The following is a 19,689-nucleotide window of genomic DNA, read 5'->3' as shown; positions in this document are numbered from 1 at the left end:
TTGGAGGAATGGCCCACACAGGTAGGCCACCCTGCTCCTCCATGAACACTAGCCAGCCAGGCCATGTACACCAGACACGAAGCCACTAGGCTGAGCCAAGTGGGAATGCAAACACATGCTGCATCCTTGGGAATCAAGCGAAAGTTTCTTTTTACCCTTGTGCAAAAACAGTTCTGAAGAAAATATTTTTTCAAACAGGCAGAAAAGGGGAGGTAGGAAGAAAAGGTCACCTTACTCCACTTCATGTCAGTACCCAAGATAAACCAATCGGACCAGCCAATTATAGCTATAAAGGGGTTATGATGAACTCCTGATCACTTGTGGGATCACTTCTAGGCTCCTGTGCTCCAGCCCTAAACCATCACATGCCCCGAGTGCCTGCAGCATGAGTGCTGCTGATAGAACCTGGCCTGGGAATAAGGGTCTTGGAATTGGCCCATTCTCATTAAGATTATGAGAAACCATTGCGGTATTCATCACTCTCAGAAATACAAATGATACAGAATCCCGGTAATTGCTTTTTCATTAAACAACCCCCTTCTTGGCAGGGAGGAGGTGGCAGTCAAATACGTCAACAACTGCACCAAACAGAGACGGGAACAGTCCTGAGCCTGGCCTCCACCTGAGTGGGAACTATTGTGCCAAAGACAGGTATAAAGCTGCTCCATCTGAACACTCAGTAATTGTTTGATATTCTGGCCAAGTGTGTGAAAAGGGGTCCCACTGTTGCTGCTGAACTGACAAACAGACACACAAATGAATAAAAAAAATAAAAACCTCAAAATCCCGTAGACCTTTACAGGATCTCCACACGTTTATAGTTACAAAACTTCACAAGAAACCCTTCCCATCCCATATGAGTTTTTATCTGCAGTTCTGTGAAGCCAGGTTGGCAGACATTTGCTATCTGTTACCTACTTGAAAATATTTCCTTGCTTGTGCAATTGTGACTGCAAGTACACATTTCTGTATGGCAAAAAAGAATTAAAATATGGATTACTTGCCTTACGTATAAATCTGCATGATACTTCTTTCCATTTAGAACTCCCAGCAATGTTGGATTCTCATTATTTCTGAAGTTGAGGGTAGAATCATAGACTGCAGAAACTACAAGAAGAGAAACAGGTTATGTGATTACTGTAGTAATAGAATGAAAACAATTAATTCTCTCTCAGACAAGGAACATATTTAAATATGAAGTCATCAGCAATAGTATGAGCTGTCACCAAGGTAAAGATGATAATGGAATATTCAACATGCAGGTTTTAAGAAGCCAAATAACCAGTGACCCTTTCAGGAACAGCACCAGTAGAATGGAAGGGTTTGCTCTCCACCCTTTTCCCCTTCCCCATCAGGTGCAGAATGCCGGCCATAGGGAACACAGTTTCTGACAGTTAATATACCTAGGATGTGCTAGGAGTCAAATGGTTGAAAAACTATTAGCTTTCTCAACTCACTGGGAAGAGTGACAAATGACACAACTTTTCCCCTCTTCTGGGTAAATACCCAGGCAGATACACACTTTATAAACAACGAACAATATATACAGTTTGACTAAGAATAAGTAAGAGTGTGTGTGAGATACATCCTGTAGCAAGAGGGCTTAATGTAACTGTGAATTGCTGGGGCTCAAAACAACCTCCCTGTCATGCCCATTATTTGATAACTGAGACACTTGCTATAGGACAAAGGCAGAGGCAGAGTAACAGACCACGTCCTGCATGAGCTGGGCTGCTGCTATGAAGACATGCAGCTGTAAGGAATATAGAATCCAAGTTCTACAGCTCAGAACAGCAACCAAACTTTCAGCCTTAAGAAAACACTGTGTCTGCAGTTCAGGACTGCATGGTAACAGTAGAAGTATTTATGAAGGCCATCTTTAGTTAAACTAAGACAGTGCTAACAAGCAGTGTCTACAGAAGAAGTGTTTACTGTTTTAAACCACATGAAGTGTTTCAAAAGAGTTTCTTGGAACACATCCTTAGAGATGCTATTTTCCTGATGTCACAAAATTACCAGAAAGCAATTAATTTTCCTGATACTAAAACCAATTGTGCATTGTGGTACAAATTGTAAGACCAATGCCAGAAACAAAACTTTTTTTTGTCACTTAAATGGCTAACATGCACTTCACACATAGCTTGCTGTATTTTAGGTTTTCTGCTTTGGAGTTCTGCAATAACGAACACTCTGATGAACCTTTATTGTGAGAGCTCTCAACCCACCTAAGAAAAACATTTTATTACACAGAACGGATTTGCTTTTATTTTTGAAGCCTATCTACTATGAGAGATAAATATGGCTTGGTCACAACATTCAGCCTCCAGAAACTCACCTCAACATTTGTTATTGCAAAGCAGAATTCATAGCACAGAACAGAACAGCCTGGCTTCAGCACTAGAAGGAAATCCTGAAAACAGAGGCCTGCATACAGACTGTATCCCTCATTAACAACTCTCTTCCTACTACAGTTGGGTTTTTAAACCAAACTCAAAACTACAACATGTAAGCCAGAATCTGCTTCAAGCACACTACTCGTCCAGTACAATATAAGTAGGAAATAACTTTTTTGAATAAATTATCTACCTCCATTTTTAAGCTTCTTAGTGTAGAAGGATTTTACTAATCTACTCTAATTTACTAATCCAATGTAATTGAAGGAAGACAAGAGCTCAATTTGGTTTATACAGGGTAAGCTTCTTAGTATATTCTTTAATAGCATTAGATTATCCTAATGACAACAGGGACACAATAAGGAAAGTATGATGCATGCAGCACTTGCTCTTTAGTCTTTTGGAAGATGGCTATATTGGAGTTTTGGTACAAACTGAGTCCTTGTTCAGAAACATTGGAAAATTCTTCTCCTGTTCTGAAAAAACTTCTGCAGAGTTGGTCAGGAACATCTTTATGTGCTGATGGCCATACACAAAGTTCTCCTTCACTCCAGGGAAAAAATAACCCATTGCGGTTTGTAACTGGTCTGTAGTTTGATATTCAGTCCAGCCCTTTTTAATATTACACCAAAACCTTTTGGTGCAAAGCAGTGCCAAACCCAAGACAATGACAGCGTATGCAGGAGTAAACAGACCTCTGTTACATCCAGATATAAAATAACTGAAGACTTCAGCTTTTCTATTTTGAAAGTGCAGGAAGAGAACAACAGTAGAAGTGTCGAAGAAAAAGACTGCACAGAATTAAAATTTGACAGAAAGTTTCCACAGACAAAGCAGTACTAGAATGCTGCGTGACACACTGAAATTGCTTTTCATTAAATGTGTACTTCAAAATTACATAATTAGAACTGGACATCTCATGACTTTCTCATACAAAAGCTGAAGAGTCCAGAAACCTCACATTCTAAACCAAGTAAAAAAATAACTCCACAGAATCCTGAAAACATCGCAACTGGCTCACTCTCAGACTAATTTAGGCAGTGTTTGAGAAGCTTTGCTTCAATTGTGAAATACAATGTTTTCCCAAAGAAGTTATCTTAAAACATCTTTTTCATTAAAAATCAAGCACAATTCAATATTTGGAAGCCTTTTCAAAGGCTCAGAACAGATCATAACTGAAAACAAATTTTTTTTTTCAGACAAATTGCTATTTTCTGACATGTTTTTTCATTTTGTTTTCTAATCTCTGCCCAGCTTTTTTGTATCTTTAACTTTTGGTTCCTTGTACAGCATTCTGACAGAGACCTACGTACCTAAGAATTTAAGATTTAATTTCGGAATTTTGACCTAAGAAATCTTCGGGTTACATATCTAGAGAGGATTTTTCTTACTTCAGCTGTCCTCTTGAATTTCACGTACTATTTTGTGGACATGGTGGATTATGCCAGAATGATCATCCAACAAATCAACCTACAGGCAATGAGTATGCCTACACAGAGCTTCCTTAACTAGCACACCATGATCTGAAGTGAAGATTGGGAAAGGGAGGGGAAGAGATGGAATGGTGGAATTCACTGTACTGCTGGTATGACAGCCACCTTGACACAATCCTTTGATTTAACATCTCATTGCTCATCTTGGTCAAAAATCATTCCTCCTCTCAAACTTGGTAGCTTGCTCAAAAGGTTGACCAGGAGCGTCACTAAACACTGAAAAAAAAACCCCAGGACTAAAGTGCAGCTTGTGGGAAAAAAAGTCCTTGCAAAACCTCCAAACACCATCACATTGAACTCCATGAGAACATCACCCTGGAATTTATTCTTATGTGTTCCCTCTAGGACAGTAGTTCCCAGCATGCACAATCTACAATCCATCATCAGGCACATTTTTAAATAAAAGTCCTAACTAAATAAAAACAGCTGAAAGGAACTGCCCAATATACCGCCAGGCAATAAAAGTGACAGTTAAATACGACTTTTCCAATATTTATGATTTTTTTTTTTTTTATCGCAAGTAATGGATGAGTGTTTTAGAAATAGATCTGTATTTTCATTTGCTTCCATGAACAGTACAGGTAGCAAGCTCTACAACCAAACAGCAAATTTATTAGGACAGCAAACAGCTTCTAGAAATGAAGTTCCTGGGGACTGCATTTATACTGCCAAACTGGTAGAGATGGCCACTGATAAAAATATCAGAACAAGTTCAAAAAAATATTAAAAGCACTCATTTAATAATCAAACTGTGTGCAGAGATCTGAATTTGTGAAAGTAAGTCGCTGAAAAGAATTCTTCTCTCCCTTATGAAGGAAATGAGTTAGGAGGGAGGATTCTTTGTTTCTTATTTTGTGTGAAATATATTTTTATCCAAATATATCTGCTTATGCTCACAGATATGGCACCCACTGGTATGGAGGCAGTTTCCCATCTATACACATTAAAAGTCCTTCTGAAGCTAAGTTTTTCAGAACAGATGGACTTGCCAGACTGATGTCACCAATGTGTGCTTCCAACAGACACAGAACTGCTGCGCCAGGTAGCATTAAGAGTTAATATAAAGTTTCGAAAAGGACCAACTATGATCACTGCTATTGTGGGTGAATTACCTCTCCAGCCACAGCAACCAGCATCCGTCCATCCTACAGTACTACAGCCTCAGACAGGTTGAATCACACCCCTGTCAGAGGAGGAATGAAGAATACAAGAAAATGACATGCTGACCTCTGTCACACCCAGCCTGGATCTGGATCCAAACATTTGGCTTATCTTCACTGCTATGTCCTGCTGCTGCTACCTCCCTTAGCAAGGCACTCCAGCCAGGCCCACCACCCCTTGTGGAAGAACAGAAAGTCCATTAACCTAAGTGTCGGGCCCCAAAATGGGCTCAGGCATCTCAGCACCAGTCTCCCACTTTCGGAGACATGCAGGGATACCCCGCTGCAAACTTGGCCACTGAAATGGATGTGAGTCGTACTAAAAGAGCCTGCAAGAGTCATTCTTGTAGACCATTAGAGATGTCACTGAACTGAAGTTATGAACAGCTGCATGTTGCTATTGCTGCTTCTGCAGACAGAGCAGCAATTCAGTAGTTACACTGATGCTCTTTGGAACAAATAATTTGAGGCTGTAATAGAGGGATAAAGTCACTTGCTGGGATACATTATAAGGCAGAGCGTAACAGTGAGACTTCGGGGGTTTACGGTGAACAAGTACTATTTACCAATTCAAAAGAAAAAAAAACACCCAAATGACTACAGCATATAGCCTCTGCATATATTGACACCTACAACATGTTACTCCTTATAACGTGGGTACCAAATGTCAGCGAAGGTTAACAGAGATAAGTGGTCATATCCTATCAGTAAGAAAGGAATAATTTCTAGATAGAACTTATATTTTTTGATTATGGACTGACAAAATAGACTTCCATCATGTTCTCTATTCAGATAACATTTATGGACTTCCTTGTTACCCGTACGCATTGATGTTACAAGGAGCTCTAAAAATAAGATATTGTTTAATAAGATATTGTCTAAAAATAAGATATATTGTTTACAAAAGCCTTTCAATTGCTCTCCACTCATACCCCTTGTCTCTATAGCAGAGAAACATATAGTAACCCAGACAGTAACTCTTATTATCTCCCCTTCATTGCAAAAAGCAACAAGGCAAGTAAAGCAACATAACCAGAAGACTTTTCAACACCAGTCTGGGGTCATCAGCTGTTTGCCTCAGAGGTTTCTTTGTTGGATTTTTAAGCTATACAGTTTCAACAAAAACTATCTATGAGAAGTTATAACTGTCTGTGCTTCTCCTTGAACCCTTACAGGGAAACATTACCTTCTCATTAGCCTCACCCTGTTTGATCTAGCAAGTCACAGCTGCTAGATTGAGGTAGTAACATACACTTCCCTAAGTATATAAGTAATCTAGCTATCTCAGTCTTCTTTTTCTGAAAATATTTCAAATATTTAAGATCCTAAGGAGCGTTACTGTAATGTATCACATGAACGCCCAAATCCCCTTTTAATAAATATCACTTGGGTTCCCTAAAATTATTTCCTTTTGAAAAAATTTCCCACAAATCAGCTACTTGTCCATGATCATACCATGTTTTGAACCTGTCCCTGATTCCCAGCTCAGGGCATTGGAGGTCACAGAGTTTTGACTCAGCTCTTCTTCAATGCCACAAGTCTATCTCCCCCCGCCCTCAGCAAAACAGTTGCCCTTATTCAAAAAGTAAGGTTAAACTGTGCCCTAAAGGGAGCTGCTGGATGTTGCACATAACTTACCTTTTCAAATATCAGAAAAGATCCAAGCTATGCTTGGATCCATTTTGGGAGCGGGGAGTTGTGGATGCCCGACAAGCTACAACAGTGATATCATCTACCTGACTTTTAAGAGGATATGTAGAAGAAACATGACAGATAGCAAGACAGCTGACTGCAAAGCTTTTTTTACAGTAGCTATCCCAGATATGCCACATGAAAACATGTCTTCAAAGACAAAAGAAGCTTTGACATTAATTTCAGTCAAGCTAGAACATTTTCTTCTAAACCACTAACCACTTTGTCTTTCTTACATATCAGCCTTCCAACAGCACACAAATCTACCAAACCCCAAAGATTCTGTAGCACTATGGCTACTTAGCACTGTCTTTCCCTTGCCCATGAGTACACAGCAAAAGACTTTGATGGATTGTATTAGTCAAAGAAAATCACTTCAAAGGCATGCGTGTCATATTCTTACCAACAGCACTTAAAAGTTGGCAAATTCAAGTAACCAGAAATAACTTGGGGGTAGGGAGTTCAGAACAACATTAACAAAGAAAAACTTGCTCTTGTTCTGTAATGTAAAAATAATTTTTTTATAAATGTCTCCTACATATATCTTCAGTCGAGGTATACTCCCATTCCTCAGCTCCACAAAGGTTACTAAGAAACTATAAATAGTACATCTACACAGAAGTTGAAAGCAGAATATTTTTTTAGTTGAAAAATGGTGTTATTTGAGGCAGATATTTACCACAACAAAACACTGAAGACACGCTACCTCAGATTCTATAGTGATGTATTTGCTTCATTCGGAATAGGATTGCTTAGTAAATACTAAGAAACATTATCTTTTGGCAATAGGTACAAAACATGCACCTTGAGATCCCCCCGATACAGACTCAGTAACAGAAACAAAGCAAAAAATAAAAAAAAAAAAAACAAGTTGCCCCAAAACTTTGTCTGTAAAACCTAATTTTTAATTTTGACAGGCTAGTAGAAGAAAGGTCAGAAAGGATCCCAGGGCTTTTCTGCAAGGACACATGTTACAGGGAAAAGAAGAGCATGGCAAAGTGACAGCAGTTATATGAAATAACCATTTAGAATTGTTCTTTGTGACTTTCCTTACCTACATTTCTCAAACACTGCACAGTGACAGCAAATCCTTTCGTTCGCGGCAGTAGGTGATACTTGAGCTTGGGCAGGCCTTTGGCTTCGGCTACCTGCATGCTAATCTGGTGCTTCTGTTCTGTGAACCTTGTGCCCTCGCAATGAATCAGGAACTAAAACCAAGAAAGAACTACAGTTAGAAAGCAGCTCAGGTCTTCTACATCTGTGTGACCAGAGGCACCACCAGAGGCACCTCTAACTCCCACCCACACAGCCTAAATGAACACTGCTAGCAGGGACATTCAGGTAATTTAATAGCCCTGGACTTAAAAAAAAAAAGAAACCAACCAAATCAAAACTCTCTCAATTGCCCCCACCCATCCAACTTGCCATCCTCTGGTTTGAACTCTAGCCTTTGGGCTTTATCATCTACTCTGCTACTTGGTTTCTGAATGACTTGATTTCTCTAAATGAGTCACTCCATCTCTAATGGGTTGTTAGAAAACACTCAAAACACACCTCCTGTTGCAAATCTCTCACTGATGGTGAAGTGCTTGAGTGTCTTGGTATCTAAAACTTGGTTAGTGTCTAAACCAAATGCATTTCTACGAAATGCTTCAGCACCCAGATTGCTTCCCCTTGCTCTGACCCCTTTGCTTGCACTATGGCATGACAACTGCAGACAGTAACTTTGATGACAATGACTGAGCTGGTAACAGATCTAGGGCAGTAAATGTAGGACAACTGAAAGCCTCACCTCCTTATGAACTATACAGTGAAAGTGCTCAGACACGAATGATTGCAATTTTGCCACTGGCAGAGAGGGGAGAGCAGACAGATCTTTGGAGATTTACCACTTGCTCATCTGCTTTCTGCCAAGCCTGAATGCAAACTAGCACATCAGAAAGCACTGCCAAATCGCACAAGCTAAGTCTCCAGATCCCACAGCAAAGAGTTACCCAACAAAGACAGAGAGACTGAAGAAAATGAGCCAAGCAGCCAGCTTCAGTTCCAGCTCATCTAGGAGCACTTTTACTCATGTATCACATGCATACTGTTAAGCAGCTAGAAGAAACATACCATGCTAAACAGCTAGATGGAACATCCAGAAACTGATGAGAAAATCCTTCTAACCCACTTGGCATGCTCTGTCTTTCTACCTTCCAAGGTGCTATGCTGTTGCTGTGCCTTTTGACATTATGTCCCCACACAAGGGCAATTTAAAACTCCACGCTGCAATAACCCCAGGTGTACACCAACAACTGTATCTCTCAGGACAGGTATAACTCCTTTTTGGCAATGCCCTTACAGCAGTATATAAAGGATGGTGGCAGTTTGTGCTCATGAATTGGTGCTGAACTGCCTAGGGATACAGAAAGGCATTCAACACCTTTGAAGAGTCACAGAGCCCACGCAAATCCCTGTGAGAGAGATTAGAATTAGAAACCAAAAATTGTCCTTTTGCTAGATAGCCTTCTGCTTGGAAGTCATTTAATAATTATCCAAGCACAGAGCTTAGTTTCAATCGCTTAGCCGTTATTGAAATCAATGACAAATAAAAAAAAAAAAGTTTTGTTTCAGACAGTGAGAGATACAGCATATGAATCTTCACTCGGAAATCACTTCTTAAGCAATAGTTTCTGTAGGCCCTTGTGATGCTGCTTAAGGTACCATTTCATTAACTGAATCCCTCTCTCACCATCACCAGCTCACAAGAACTAGGATTTTTCTGATTACTGAGAAGAAAAAAAATTCAAAGGCTTTTAATTCCCAGACTAGAAAATGCCAGGCAAGTTCAATATTAAAAAATGATGGTGATGCAAAAAGTAACACTTTCCTGTTACTGAAAGGTGACACCAATCCTCTCCCTGTAACACAGTTGATGGCTCCAGGGGCCACTTCCCCGACCAGGTACTTATCTCCGGCTTGCACTTCTACTGGGCCATGCCTGTCTTAGCACCTTCACAGGAATGACAGAATCGCAGGAAAATGGAAGGAGAAAATACTAGTATGAACTCAGCAATAAGTGAGAGGGGAACTTAGCTAAAGAATACAGCTAATGTGTTTCAATACAACATTGTCACATTCTTCTGATACACTGCCATGAACCCCTGCATCTACCCATCTCCAGCTCCTGTATTTAGAGGACCACAAAGTCTACTGAATGGATAACAGTGGAGGCATTTGTGCAATAACATCTGTAGGACTCCATACTACAGAGGAAGAAAACCAGAAAAGACAGACTACTACATATGAAATTCAAGAGAAAATTCCATTCTTAGAGAATACTCTCCTGATACTGCCAGGAAGAAAATGAATCTAAGTTCTCAGGAGCAACATGGCGACGACCACATACTGTCTATGCCCTTCATCCCCTCCCTCAAAAGAAGGGATCGCACCTTGGACTCCACTCATTAGTCATCACTCACCCAAAAGTTTTCAGGGTAGTCCCGGAGATTCAGCAACTTCTGCATGACTGTTTTCCGATCTTCCTCCCACTTACGCTTGCAGAAGACTATCTCTAGGAAATACCACATCCAGCCTATGATAGGCATGTAGGAGAGCTCCTTCTTTGCAAGCACTTTGGAACTCTGCAAGAAAGAGTTAAAGCAAGTAAAACAGAGTTACACCACTTAAGAGTCCTCCGTGGATATGACACATGCACAGTTAGGCACTAATATATTGATTCCTATTGACCATCCACAATTTTAACACCAGTGCAAAAGCAAAAAAAACGAAAACGTTTTTCTCATACGGCAGAATAATCAAATCTAATTTCAGACATCTGCATGAAAGAAGACTTCCAGAATTTTATATATGTGTGTGTGTGTGTCTATCCTACTCAAACCCTGAAACCCAAAACACATGCCAAATGCCTTCAAACACTGAGGAACCCATGCAAAAGGCCCAAGCCACATGAAACAAAATTATTAATTCCAGCAGACACTGGGCAGTGGCAACTCAAGTTCCTTTAAGATATCTTGCAGCTATACTTCTCCCCAAAGCTGGGACACTTCACCATGACCAAAAATACCTATTCTGAATGAGAAGCAGAGCCACAGAGCCATTGCTGCACAACAATATGTTGATGCATACACGAGGTTTACCAATAGAAGAAGCCTGAAAGGACACTAGAAACAACAACAGCAATAAAAATTCTTCATTTGTGTTGGCTTCTGGAGGTTAAAAAAAAAAAAAAAAAAAAGTACTGTTCCTGTCCCACAGGTGTGATAGACACTGAAGTGATTTGTCCAGACCCTCCACAATAAGTCTATGGTTTATCAAGCATTCAGAAGTTTCAAATCTCAAATCCTACTCCAGAACTTAACTCTATGATCATCTCAGACTGACATCCCTTTGGGCAGGAGAACTGATTCCACTTGCTCCTTTCCTGTCTTCCAAGCAAGCCCACCTTGGTGAGCTGTCTTATGGTTCACTTTGTTATTTAAAGAATAAAATGGCACATGCATATGTGTGTGTATTGCATCATCATTTCCTGAAAAACAGTGACATTTTCTTACAAGGCAGATGGAGCAATTACAATCCAGTTTCTATTCATGATATCTTTATAAGCTATCCCATCAAAGTGCTCTGCAGATGGGTTCCAGAACATGGCATTTGACTAGCAGGAATTATTTACTGGCAGAAATTACCATCAACAGAAATTATTTGCTTTTATTTTTTTGGTCACTGTAGTTCATTTTGTTGCTAGAGGAAGAAACTTGACCTAATTCTTTATCTCAGCTCATTTCTCTCATCTGCTCTCCTTCCTTGAGAAGGAAAATACCATAAATAATTAAGCTATCTAAAACCTCCTAAGACTGGAAGGCAAGAGCACACCACGTAGCTTCACTAGCAATTGTTACACAGAAGCAGAGCAGAAGACAACATGAGACAATTCCAACTCTAAGAATGCAGGAACCATCTCAGTGATTTAACATGTTGTAATAAAACACTCCCTCTTGATCATTCGAGAATTTCAGTGACGGGCCCAGGTCAGGACTCCAAGCACATCTCCCCCACAAGGAGCAGCTGTAGGATTCGGCACACTTTTTGCCATTTCAATTTCAAGTTATATTCAACATTAGTCCCTACTGCATGGCAGCAGCAATGCTGAGCCCAGCTTCCTCTTGCAGCTCTCCAAACTGGACACAGCGAAACAGGCTGTCCTGCCACCGCTTTCCTTACCTCTCTGGCTTTTTCCCACACTACCATTTTTCCTTTTCTCAGTTACTCTTAATACAGGCAATTTTCTTATTTCCAAAATAAATGTAAATCCTTCTAGCATATAGCTTTAAAAGCCTCTAAAGAGCATTTTTGTGGTAGACCATATACAATATAGCTTCCATTCAAAGCACACAGACCGGTTCATACTCTCTTCCACTCCTCTCCCCTCTACCTGCCTGGGGAAGACAGCTGAACCAAGGCTTTGCCCCAAGAAACCCCAACAGATGCAAAATGTTTCTAGCTGAGCAGGGAGAGCTAAAACCTTAAGGAACTATTGCCTGCCTCAGCCACAACCAGGGCAGCCGTAGCCACAGCCTAGTGCAAGCCACTGCACGAGGAGGCAAACAGCAACAGCGTTACCCCCCAAAAAAATAGAAAAAACCCCATGCTTTTAGAGTTTATTTACAGTAAATGTTCAGTATCATAAGACCTACCATAAAAAAATTCAAGTATACTCTGCATAGGATGTTCCAGGCCTCCAGAGCAAAGTCAGAAAAGACAATCTAATAGTCCTCCCTCCCAGACTTTAAAACACAGGAATCCTAGTTCCAAAAGGAAGCTGAAGTAACCATTTCACCATAGTTATTTTCTAATGTTTTTCATATTTTAAAAAGCATATGAGTTAAACAAGGGGCAGGAGAGAAGTTGCCACTGTTGTTTTTTTTCCCAGTGAAACAAAGAAATGATGTTCTAAGCTAAGGTCTCACGTAGTCCAGGTGTAACCACAAAAGCAGAATAGAAGTTTGAATTCTTCCCCAGGGCATGTGCTTATTCATTTTCTGTGCTAATGCATTTTTTAAAATTTAAAAGCGCTCTTTTAGACACGTGAGTGTACGACTCCTTAAATGCACATAAAAAGAAACTAAATTACGTTACGCTGTCTATCCTAGGAGTCAAAGGAAGGCTAATGACACAGAACTAATTAGAGAAAGGAAACTCTTCAGTGCAGTATACTGGCAAGACTGCTCTTGTGTGGGAGGCATACATTAGGCCTCCCCTCAGAAGCTACCATCTCTCTTACAGTAACTAGAGCTACAATTCATTCTGTCTCAGTCATCTACCCATGCACAGCTCCTTTCCTCCTCCCGAGAGGAAAAATGCAGCTCTAGTTGAATTCAGCCACTAACTTTTCCTTTACAAAAGTGCTTTGGTAAATATGTGACAGTCTTCTCAAATTCAGCTTGTTCAACAGAATAAATTTCATTAAAAAGTGCTGATTTATTCCATGTAAGATGCCTTCTTGAAGGAAGCCAAACATTTTCAGTGCTCAGAACTGTGTAACTCCAACAGATGTTTAATGAAATTACTACTGAATGGGGACAACTTGTCTACAGTAATAGCATTTTAAGCCAGGTTAATTTCTTTTGGTCAAGTTTCTTCAGATGGAAATACCCATGAAGCTCTCCCTTTGTTAGTGCCTACACTAACATCACACACAAAAAATTATTTTTACAAGCTTACTTTAGATGCATTTGTACAGCTATGCTGTCACAGAAAGAAAATCTTGATTTATATGTCCAGCCTCAGTTATTCAACACCTCTTGATCACAGAATGCAACAAACAGCTTGAAATCAACCTGCAAGCTGAGGACGTCTAACAAAAATTGTTCTACAGTTTCAAAACAAATTCATTGTAGCTGCAAACTATTAGCAGCAGCAACTTGCCTTGTAAGTTTTTCTACTCTCCAGGCTGCCCTCAGCATTGACATACTTTTGATGATTCCATTTGCTCTATTTTTGAAATATAGCACTCCTTCATATTATATTCTCTAGGACATGAAGATGGAAAGATATGTTTCTTTAATCCCTCCATGGTTCTGGAACCCACCATGGTTCCAGAAATTTAGTTAGTCTCCTAAGTTCTAATGCTTCATATTAAGTAAAACTTTTCCATGTTGGAAAGCTAACACAGCAATATTTTAGAGCATATGCTAAGATGCTGTGTGAAAAATAAATAATGATGTAATTTTGGCTGCCGACATGAACAATTATGTAACTTCTATTAATACATTAAAAAGTACAAATGAACTGCTGTGTTCACACACCTATCAGTCCCATACAATAACCTAGAAAAAGTCTCTTCTCACACCTATATTTAAGGTCATGCTCCATTTTTCCAACAGCAAGCTTCAACATAAACAGCTTTTAAATAAAATTTGTGTTTCCTGGCATATGGAGCAGATAGTTAGGGTTAAAAATTATTACATTCGCTCAGCAATTTTTTATGAGAAACTTAAAGCAAGATAGTTAACAACTAGTTTTCCATAATGTTTTTTTGCCTTGCCTACCCTGCCAAGGAATAAACAGCTACGGCCTCTTTTGGAAATGCACATATTTTGATGCCACTCAGAATAATGTTTATGTTTTGCCAAGGCAGAACACCCACCAGCATTAACAACTTGAAACTCCAGACACCAGAAGATGAACAGATAAACCAGTAGGTTTAGCTTTAAAGTGTGGGCAAATTTTGCTAATATAAATGTCTCCATCTCAGAAAAAGAGTTACTAAAGTCACTAAGAACGCTATTTTATCACTGTTTGGTCAGATCAAACAATGAAGCAGAAGGGTACAGTGAATCCTGGCAGGGTACGTACAAATGTGGTTTTGGTGTAAATCCTGAACAACACTTCCCTCCTCGGAACATGCCTATGTCCTGATTTCAAGTTCTGTTGCCCAATGGCTCTGTTTTCAGAGGGATGCTTAGCACACACCTTGAAGAAACTAAATGCTACTGATGTGTTTAAATGCTGATACAGTAGCTAGGCTGTCCACCACTAAGAAGAAGGTAAGTCCTAGGACTGGAATGGCATAGGCAGGAAAATGGAAGGGCACAGCAGAGTGCAGGGACCTTTCACCAAGACCACATCTCTACTTACACAACAGAGCAACACAGAAACACTGGAGCTGGCATCTCCCCCAGCCATTGAACCGCATGGGGTGGAAAAGCAGAGCATCCACAACACAACCACTGCAGTCACCATAGTTCAGGTTCATAATAACAACCCTGCTTTTTATTAGGAAACACTGATGTGAACAAAGCTCTCTCCTGTTGGGGCTATGCTGTTTCTGACTCTACAAAAAGCCAAGTTGGCATTGCAGCTCCTCCTTCCTTCACAGCACATTGCAGCCACCTCTGTGTCAGGAGCAGTCAGGACTCAGCTGTCCCTGTGGTCATCCATGCTGCCCACAGAAGCATGATGCTGACTTGGCATCATTGGCATCAAGCACCCCTATATTCCCTCCCTCCTGCACACATCACTGAGGTCTGGCAGCACAAGGAGGTGGATACGTGTGGCTTACAGGTGTCAAGGACTGAAAACAAAGCAGGAAGATCCCTTCAAAAAAACCACAACTGAAATACAGATGTAAGCAATTAATAGTTTGGGCTGAACACAGGTTTGCCTGAAATACCTGTCAAATTCTAGTTTTTGTGAAGTTTGCTTCCTTCTTCTGATTTCCAACAACAACCAAAAATCTTCTAAGATTTGGTGCTGCAAACAATTACACAACAGTAACTTCAGCTGCATAGAGTCCAGGTGCAGCTAGCAAGACAATCTCACTGGCTACAGTAACTTGCAGAGTAAAAGTGAGCATAGAATTGCTTCTTCATGTGGTTTTCTCCTTCTCCGCTATAAACAAATAGATCTCTGTCTCTCACTCAGCACTGTCAACCCAGTACCTCCTAGCATTTTCAGTGGGTGCTCAAAAGTATCATATTAAAGAAAAAAAAATTAAAAGTAAAATAACTGTTAGAATTGCCTTCTTTTTTATTTTGCCTTTCTTCCACACACTTCTCAAATTCTTAGCACCTTCTTTAATTCTTTTTGCTAGATTTTCTTCCACAGCCATTTAAAAACTTTCATGAAAGCAGAGAACTTCATGCAGTCCAAGTACAAGAATTGAGTCATTAGAAGAGGACTCAGGTTTACAGACCTAACAACAACAGGCAAGAGACTGTGCCGCTCCCACTCCACCCCCCAAAACCACCAAAAAACCCCTAAAACCACATTGATAAAAACAAAACCACGTTGATTGACCATTATAATCCTGTTGGGACTATGGCAATTTGGCTATAAGGAGAGAGGAGAAAGCCAGTACAGGAGAACAAAGACAAAAGCAGGAGCAGAACAATGCACAGATCGAATGTTGCAACTAAGACCAGGACAGACAAGACAGGCTTAAGGAAGCTTAATTTTGCCTTTAAATGAGCAAAACCAAGCAAAAAATTACAGCATTTAATGGCTTCATGTAAAAAAAGTTCAAGATGTAAAATACTGAGAGTTTGGATGCATGCTTATGACACTGTTAAGAGCCAAGGCCACACAGGGTACAGGTGGATGTCACAACAAAGCCATTCTGTCCATCTGCTGCAGCCAAGCACAATCAGTCCCAACTCCTTTGGCCCTAAGTTGTCTTCACCTTCTCCCTCTTCCCCCTCCCCAGTCACCTCTCCTTATTTCATTGTATTAGTTAAGGCAGGAGAGAGAAGGGGTGTCTGAAAAATGCCAAAACAGGGCAGACAAGCACTAGAACAGATGCAGAAAATAGGATGGCATGTGTGCAAGATTTCCTTTTCAGCAGCAGTGGACATAAGATCAGCTCAGTAAGATGTTGGTAGTTACCTAAGGTTTGCATAGAAACTTCATGGAGTATAAAATTAAATAGCATTAAATATAAAACCCCTTTGGCTCACAAAATCCCTGAGCCACAAAATGCTGGAGGCTGGGACAGCCCTTAGAAATCTCTCTGGATGCGCGCCTTTTTCTTGTAACTTCTTTTCACAAACATCAGCTTTCAGCGTAATGGTTCTTACATTCCTAACTGTGCTGCCACACCAAACCCTGAAGCTTCGCACACTGCAAACGCATGGAAGGCAGCACAAAGTCAAACAAAGGTGCACTCCCCAATCCCTACACATTCATCCACTCCTGCACTGCCCCAAGCCAAGTACCAGTATGCCAATACAGGCAATCCAATCAGGAAACTGACTGCGTGTATCTTTTTCAATTATTTTTTTTAACCTGGCTTAAGATGAACATTGACTGGTTGCCACAACAGGGAAATACACTGCTTTGCTGCGTAAAGGCATATACGCAAATGAGAGCACATGGGGAACTATTTCTTCCTGGAACGGTTTCTGGGAAGTAAAATCATAGTACATTACTCAGGCCTGAAACAGTTTTAAAAAATAATAAAAAAGACTCCAACCATGTACCACTTCCTGAAAGAATCCTAAGATTAGCAAAGATACAAACTAAGTAATAACTGTAAGCACCTAAAAAAAAAAAAAACCACCACAAAATTATTATCAGTCAGTGCCGCACAGTAATTGTTCAACAGTTATGCTTCTACGCAGTGCTTTTCTTATGCATAGGGAGCAACATAAAATTAAAACATAATCCCGATTACCTTGAGAAACTATAAAAAAAAATAATATTAAAGCTAATGAGAGTCAATCCAACCACACAGCAACAATGTAAAACAAGAGATTTTTGACCTTGTAGGCCCCTATTAGTTTTTACAAAAATAATCCCTTAATTGTCTACAACGGTGCTTTCTGAAGTGGCACCTGACCCTCCAAAACGCAGCTCTATTTACAGAGCTGTAGCCACTAGGCTTACAACATTAGATAGACTACGCTAAAGCACTACTGTATAATGAGCATGTAGAAGGGAGAATGGTTTTGGCATGTACATCTGCCTGCCAGGAACACGTTTCCCTATATCTCCTGCTGTCTGATGCTATCTTTCAGCTCCATGCTCAAGTCCTAGACATGATGGTAGAATTGTTCCTCAGTAACCAGCAGCCAACTGGTAATATGCAGGGCCTGTAATACTTAGGTTCATTCTTCTCCATTTTTAAGGCCCCTTTTTATTATTTTAAGTAGACTGTCATTATAATAATTTGAAAGTGACTGAAGTTGTGCCTAAAATCCAGAAAATGCAAAGAGTGCATTTGTGGCCAAAGGAAAGGTCACAAAAAGTCACAGGTTCACACAATCCAAGGTCAGGAGTTTTGACAGGGCCCAGTAGTAAAGATAGAAGATGATGCTACCAAAGACCGCCAAAACGAGGTATTAGTCTGCTGTCTTAGGAGGGAAGAACTCTTATCTAAATCCCTTGTAGATAGAGAACGTCGTCACCACCTGTCCTGGTTTCAGCTGGGATATAGTTAACTTTCTTCCTAGTAGCTGCTGTGTTTTGGATTTAGTACAAGAGTAAGGTTGATAACACATATTGTTTTAGTTGTTGCTAAGTAATGCTTATATTAAGTCAAGGACTTTTTCAGCTTCCCATAGAAGCTGAGAGGGAGCACAGACAGAACAAACTGGCCAAAGGAATATTCCATACCACAGACATCATGCTCAGTATATATAAATGGGGGTTGGCTGGGGGACAGGGATCGGCAACCACTGCTCAGTACAGGCTAGGTAATCAAGTGGTAAGCAATTGTATTGCATCACTCATTTTGTATATCCTTTCACTAATATATTTTTTTTCTCTTCCTTTACTGTTCTATTAAACTGTCTTTATCCCAACCCATGAGTTTTTTTTCTTTTTTCTCCCTCTTCTCCCTATCCTACTCAGAGTGGCGGGAACTGAGTGAATGGCAGAGTGGTCCTAGTTGCCAGCTGGGGTTAAAACCACATCACCACCACCACCACAGAGTTAAGTCAAGCTGGCTTAGGAGCGGGGCTTGAATCATCCCAATGAGCTGACAGGGGAAACAAAAAAAACAACCCTGAAAACAAATGCTCGCATACTCCTGGCCTAATGTAATACTGTATTCAACTATGGATAATTCATTCCTCCCCCATCTCTTACTAGCTATACCCTGGTTACTGCTTTCACGTCAGGTGGCAGCTCTTTCATTCTGAGAGACAGAGACCACACCATTCAAACTCTAGCTGTGGATTTGTAAGACTACAGTAGAGAAAGCAAAGAAATTCTACAATTTACTGGGAAAGAATCACAGAACAGCTCATTTTTCTGCAGCACAATGAACGCTAATAGTTACCTATTACCTCTGTGCAAGCACACAGACAGAAACAACTGTAATGAGCTCCACAGGTTAAAATAATATATCCCCTTCATTAGCTTTAACTGCAATGCTTTTAAAATCTCTGTGAATGCCCAAGTAATCCTGTCTCGGTATTCCATGTTCTTGCACTACATTGCTTTAGGTTCATCCCTCTAAGTCTGGACAATGTCTGAGTGAAATTCAAGTACAGATCTGTTAACTTTCAAAAACAAAGAATTCGGTTTGTTGGTTTTTTTTTCCCCACATCCAAGAAGAGAAAGTTTAAATGCTAAACAAAACTCACCCCCAAGACACCAAATCTTTCACAAAAGTTCCAACCACAGAGAAAGTCAATTTCAAAGTTGTGATTAAGGATTACGATGGCATTCTCCTTCCCATACTTGTTGTAACTCTCTGGGTCAGTGTAGAGGGTGCAATTGGTGCCTGACCACCATTCCAGCAACATCACCATCTCTGGAATAAAGAACAAGAAATACATGAATGTATGTAGTATATGTAAAGCTGCAAATCAGTACCTGTTGACAAGCATCGGTCAGCTCAACAGGGCATGACAAAGAAAGGGCTGTAATGAAGTTGAAATGCTGAACATAAACCACACAGTCACACACCTTGGTAAAGCAAGGTGGGGGTCAGGGGAGAGAAGGGAA

At 40.2% G+C, this 19,689-nt stretch overlaps 1 protein-coding gene across 2 annotated transcripts in view; it reads right to left on the bottom strand.

The window, feature by feature from the left end:
- AGPAT4 (1-acylglycerol-3-phosphate O-acyltransferase 4) overlaps positions 1-19,689 on the bottom strand; it is an 84,329-nt gene that overhangs the window by 18,479 nt on the left and 46,161 nt on the right. For both annotated transcript variants that reach the window (XR_008465200.1, XM_054193820.1), the window contains exons 3-6: positions 19,326-19,495; positions 10,203-10,364; positions 7,793-7,946; positions 1,005-1,107 (exon numbers count right to left, since the gene is read on the bottom strand). Coding sequence is in view for 1 of the 2 variants with exons in the window: in XM_054193820.1 (XP_054049795.1) it covers positions 1,005-1,107; positions 7,793-7,946; positions 10,203-10,364; positions 19,326-19,495 (589 nt within the window). In the remaining variant the exon portion in view is untranslated. The remainder of the gene's footprint in view (positions 1-1,004; positions 1,108-7,792; positions 7,947-10,202; positions 10,365-19,325; positions 19,496-19,689) is intronic.

This window comes from Rissa tridactyla, chromosome 3, assembly GCF_028500815.1.
Source record: "Rissa tridactyla isolate bRisTri1 chromosome 3, bRisTri1.patW.cur.20221130, whole genome shotgun sequence".
In the NCBI taxonomy this organism is placed as follows: Eukaryota; Metazoa; Chordata; class Aves; order Charadriiformes; family Laridae; genus Rissa; species Rissa tridactyla.
The sequence above is the reverse complement of the archived record's forward strand: the minus strand, read 5'-3'. Positions and strand labels throughout refer to the sequence as shown.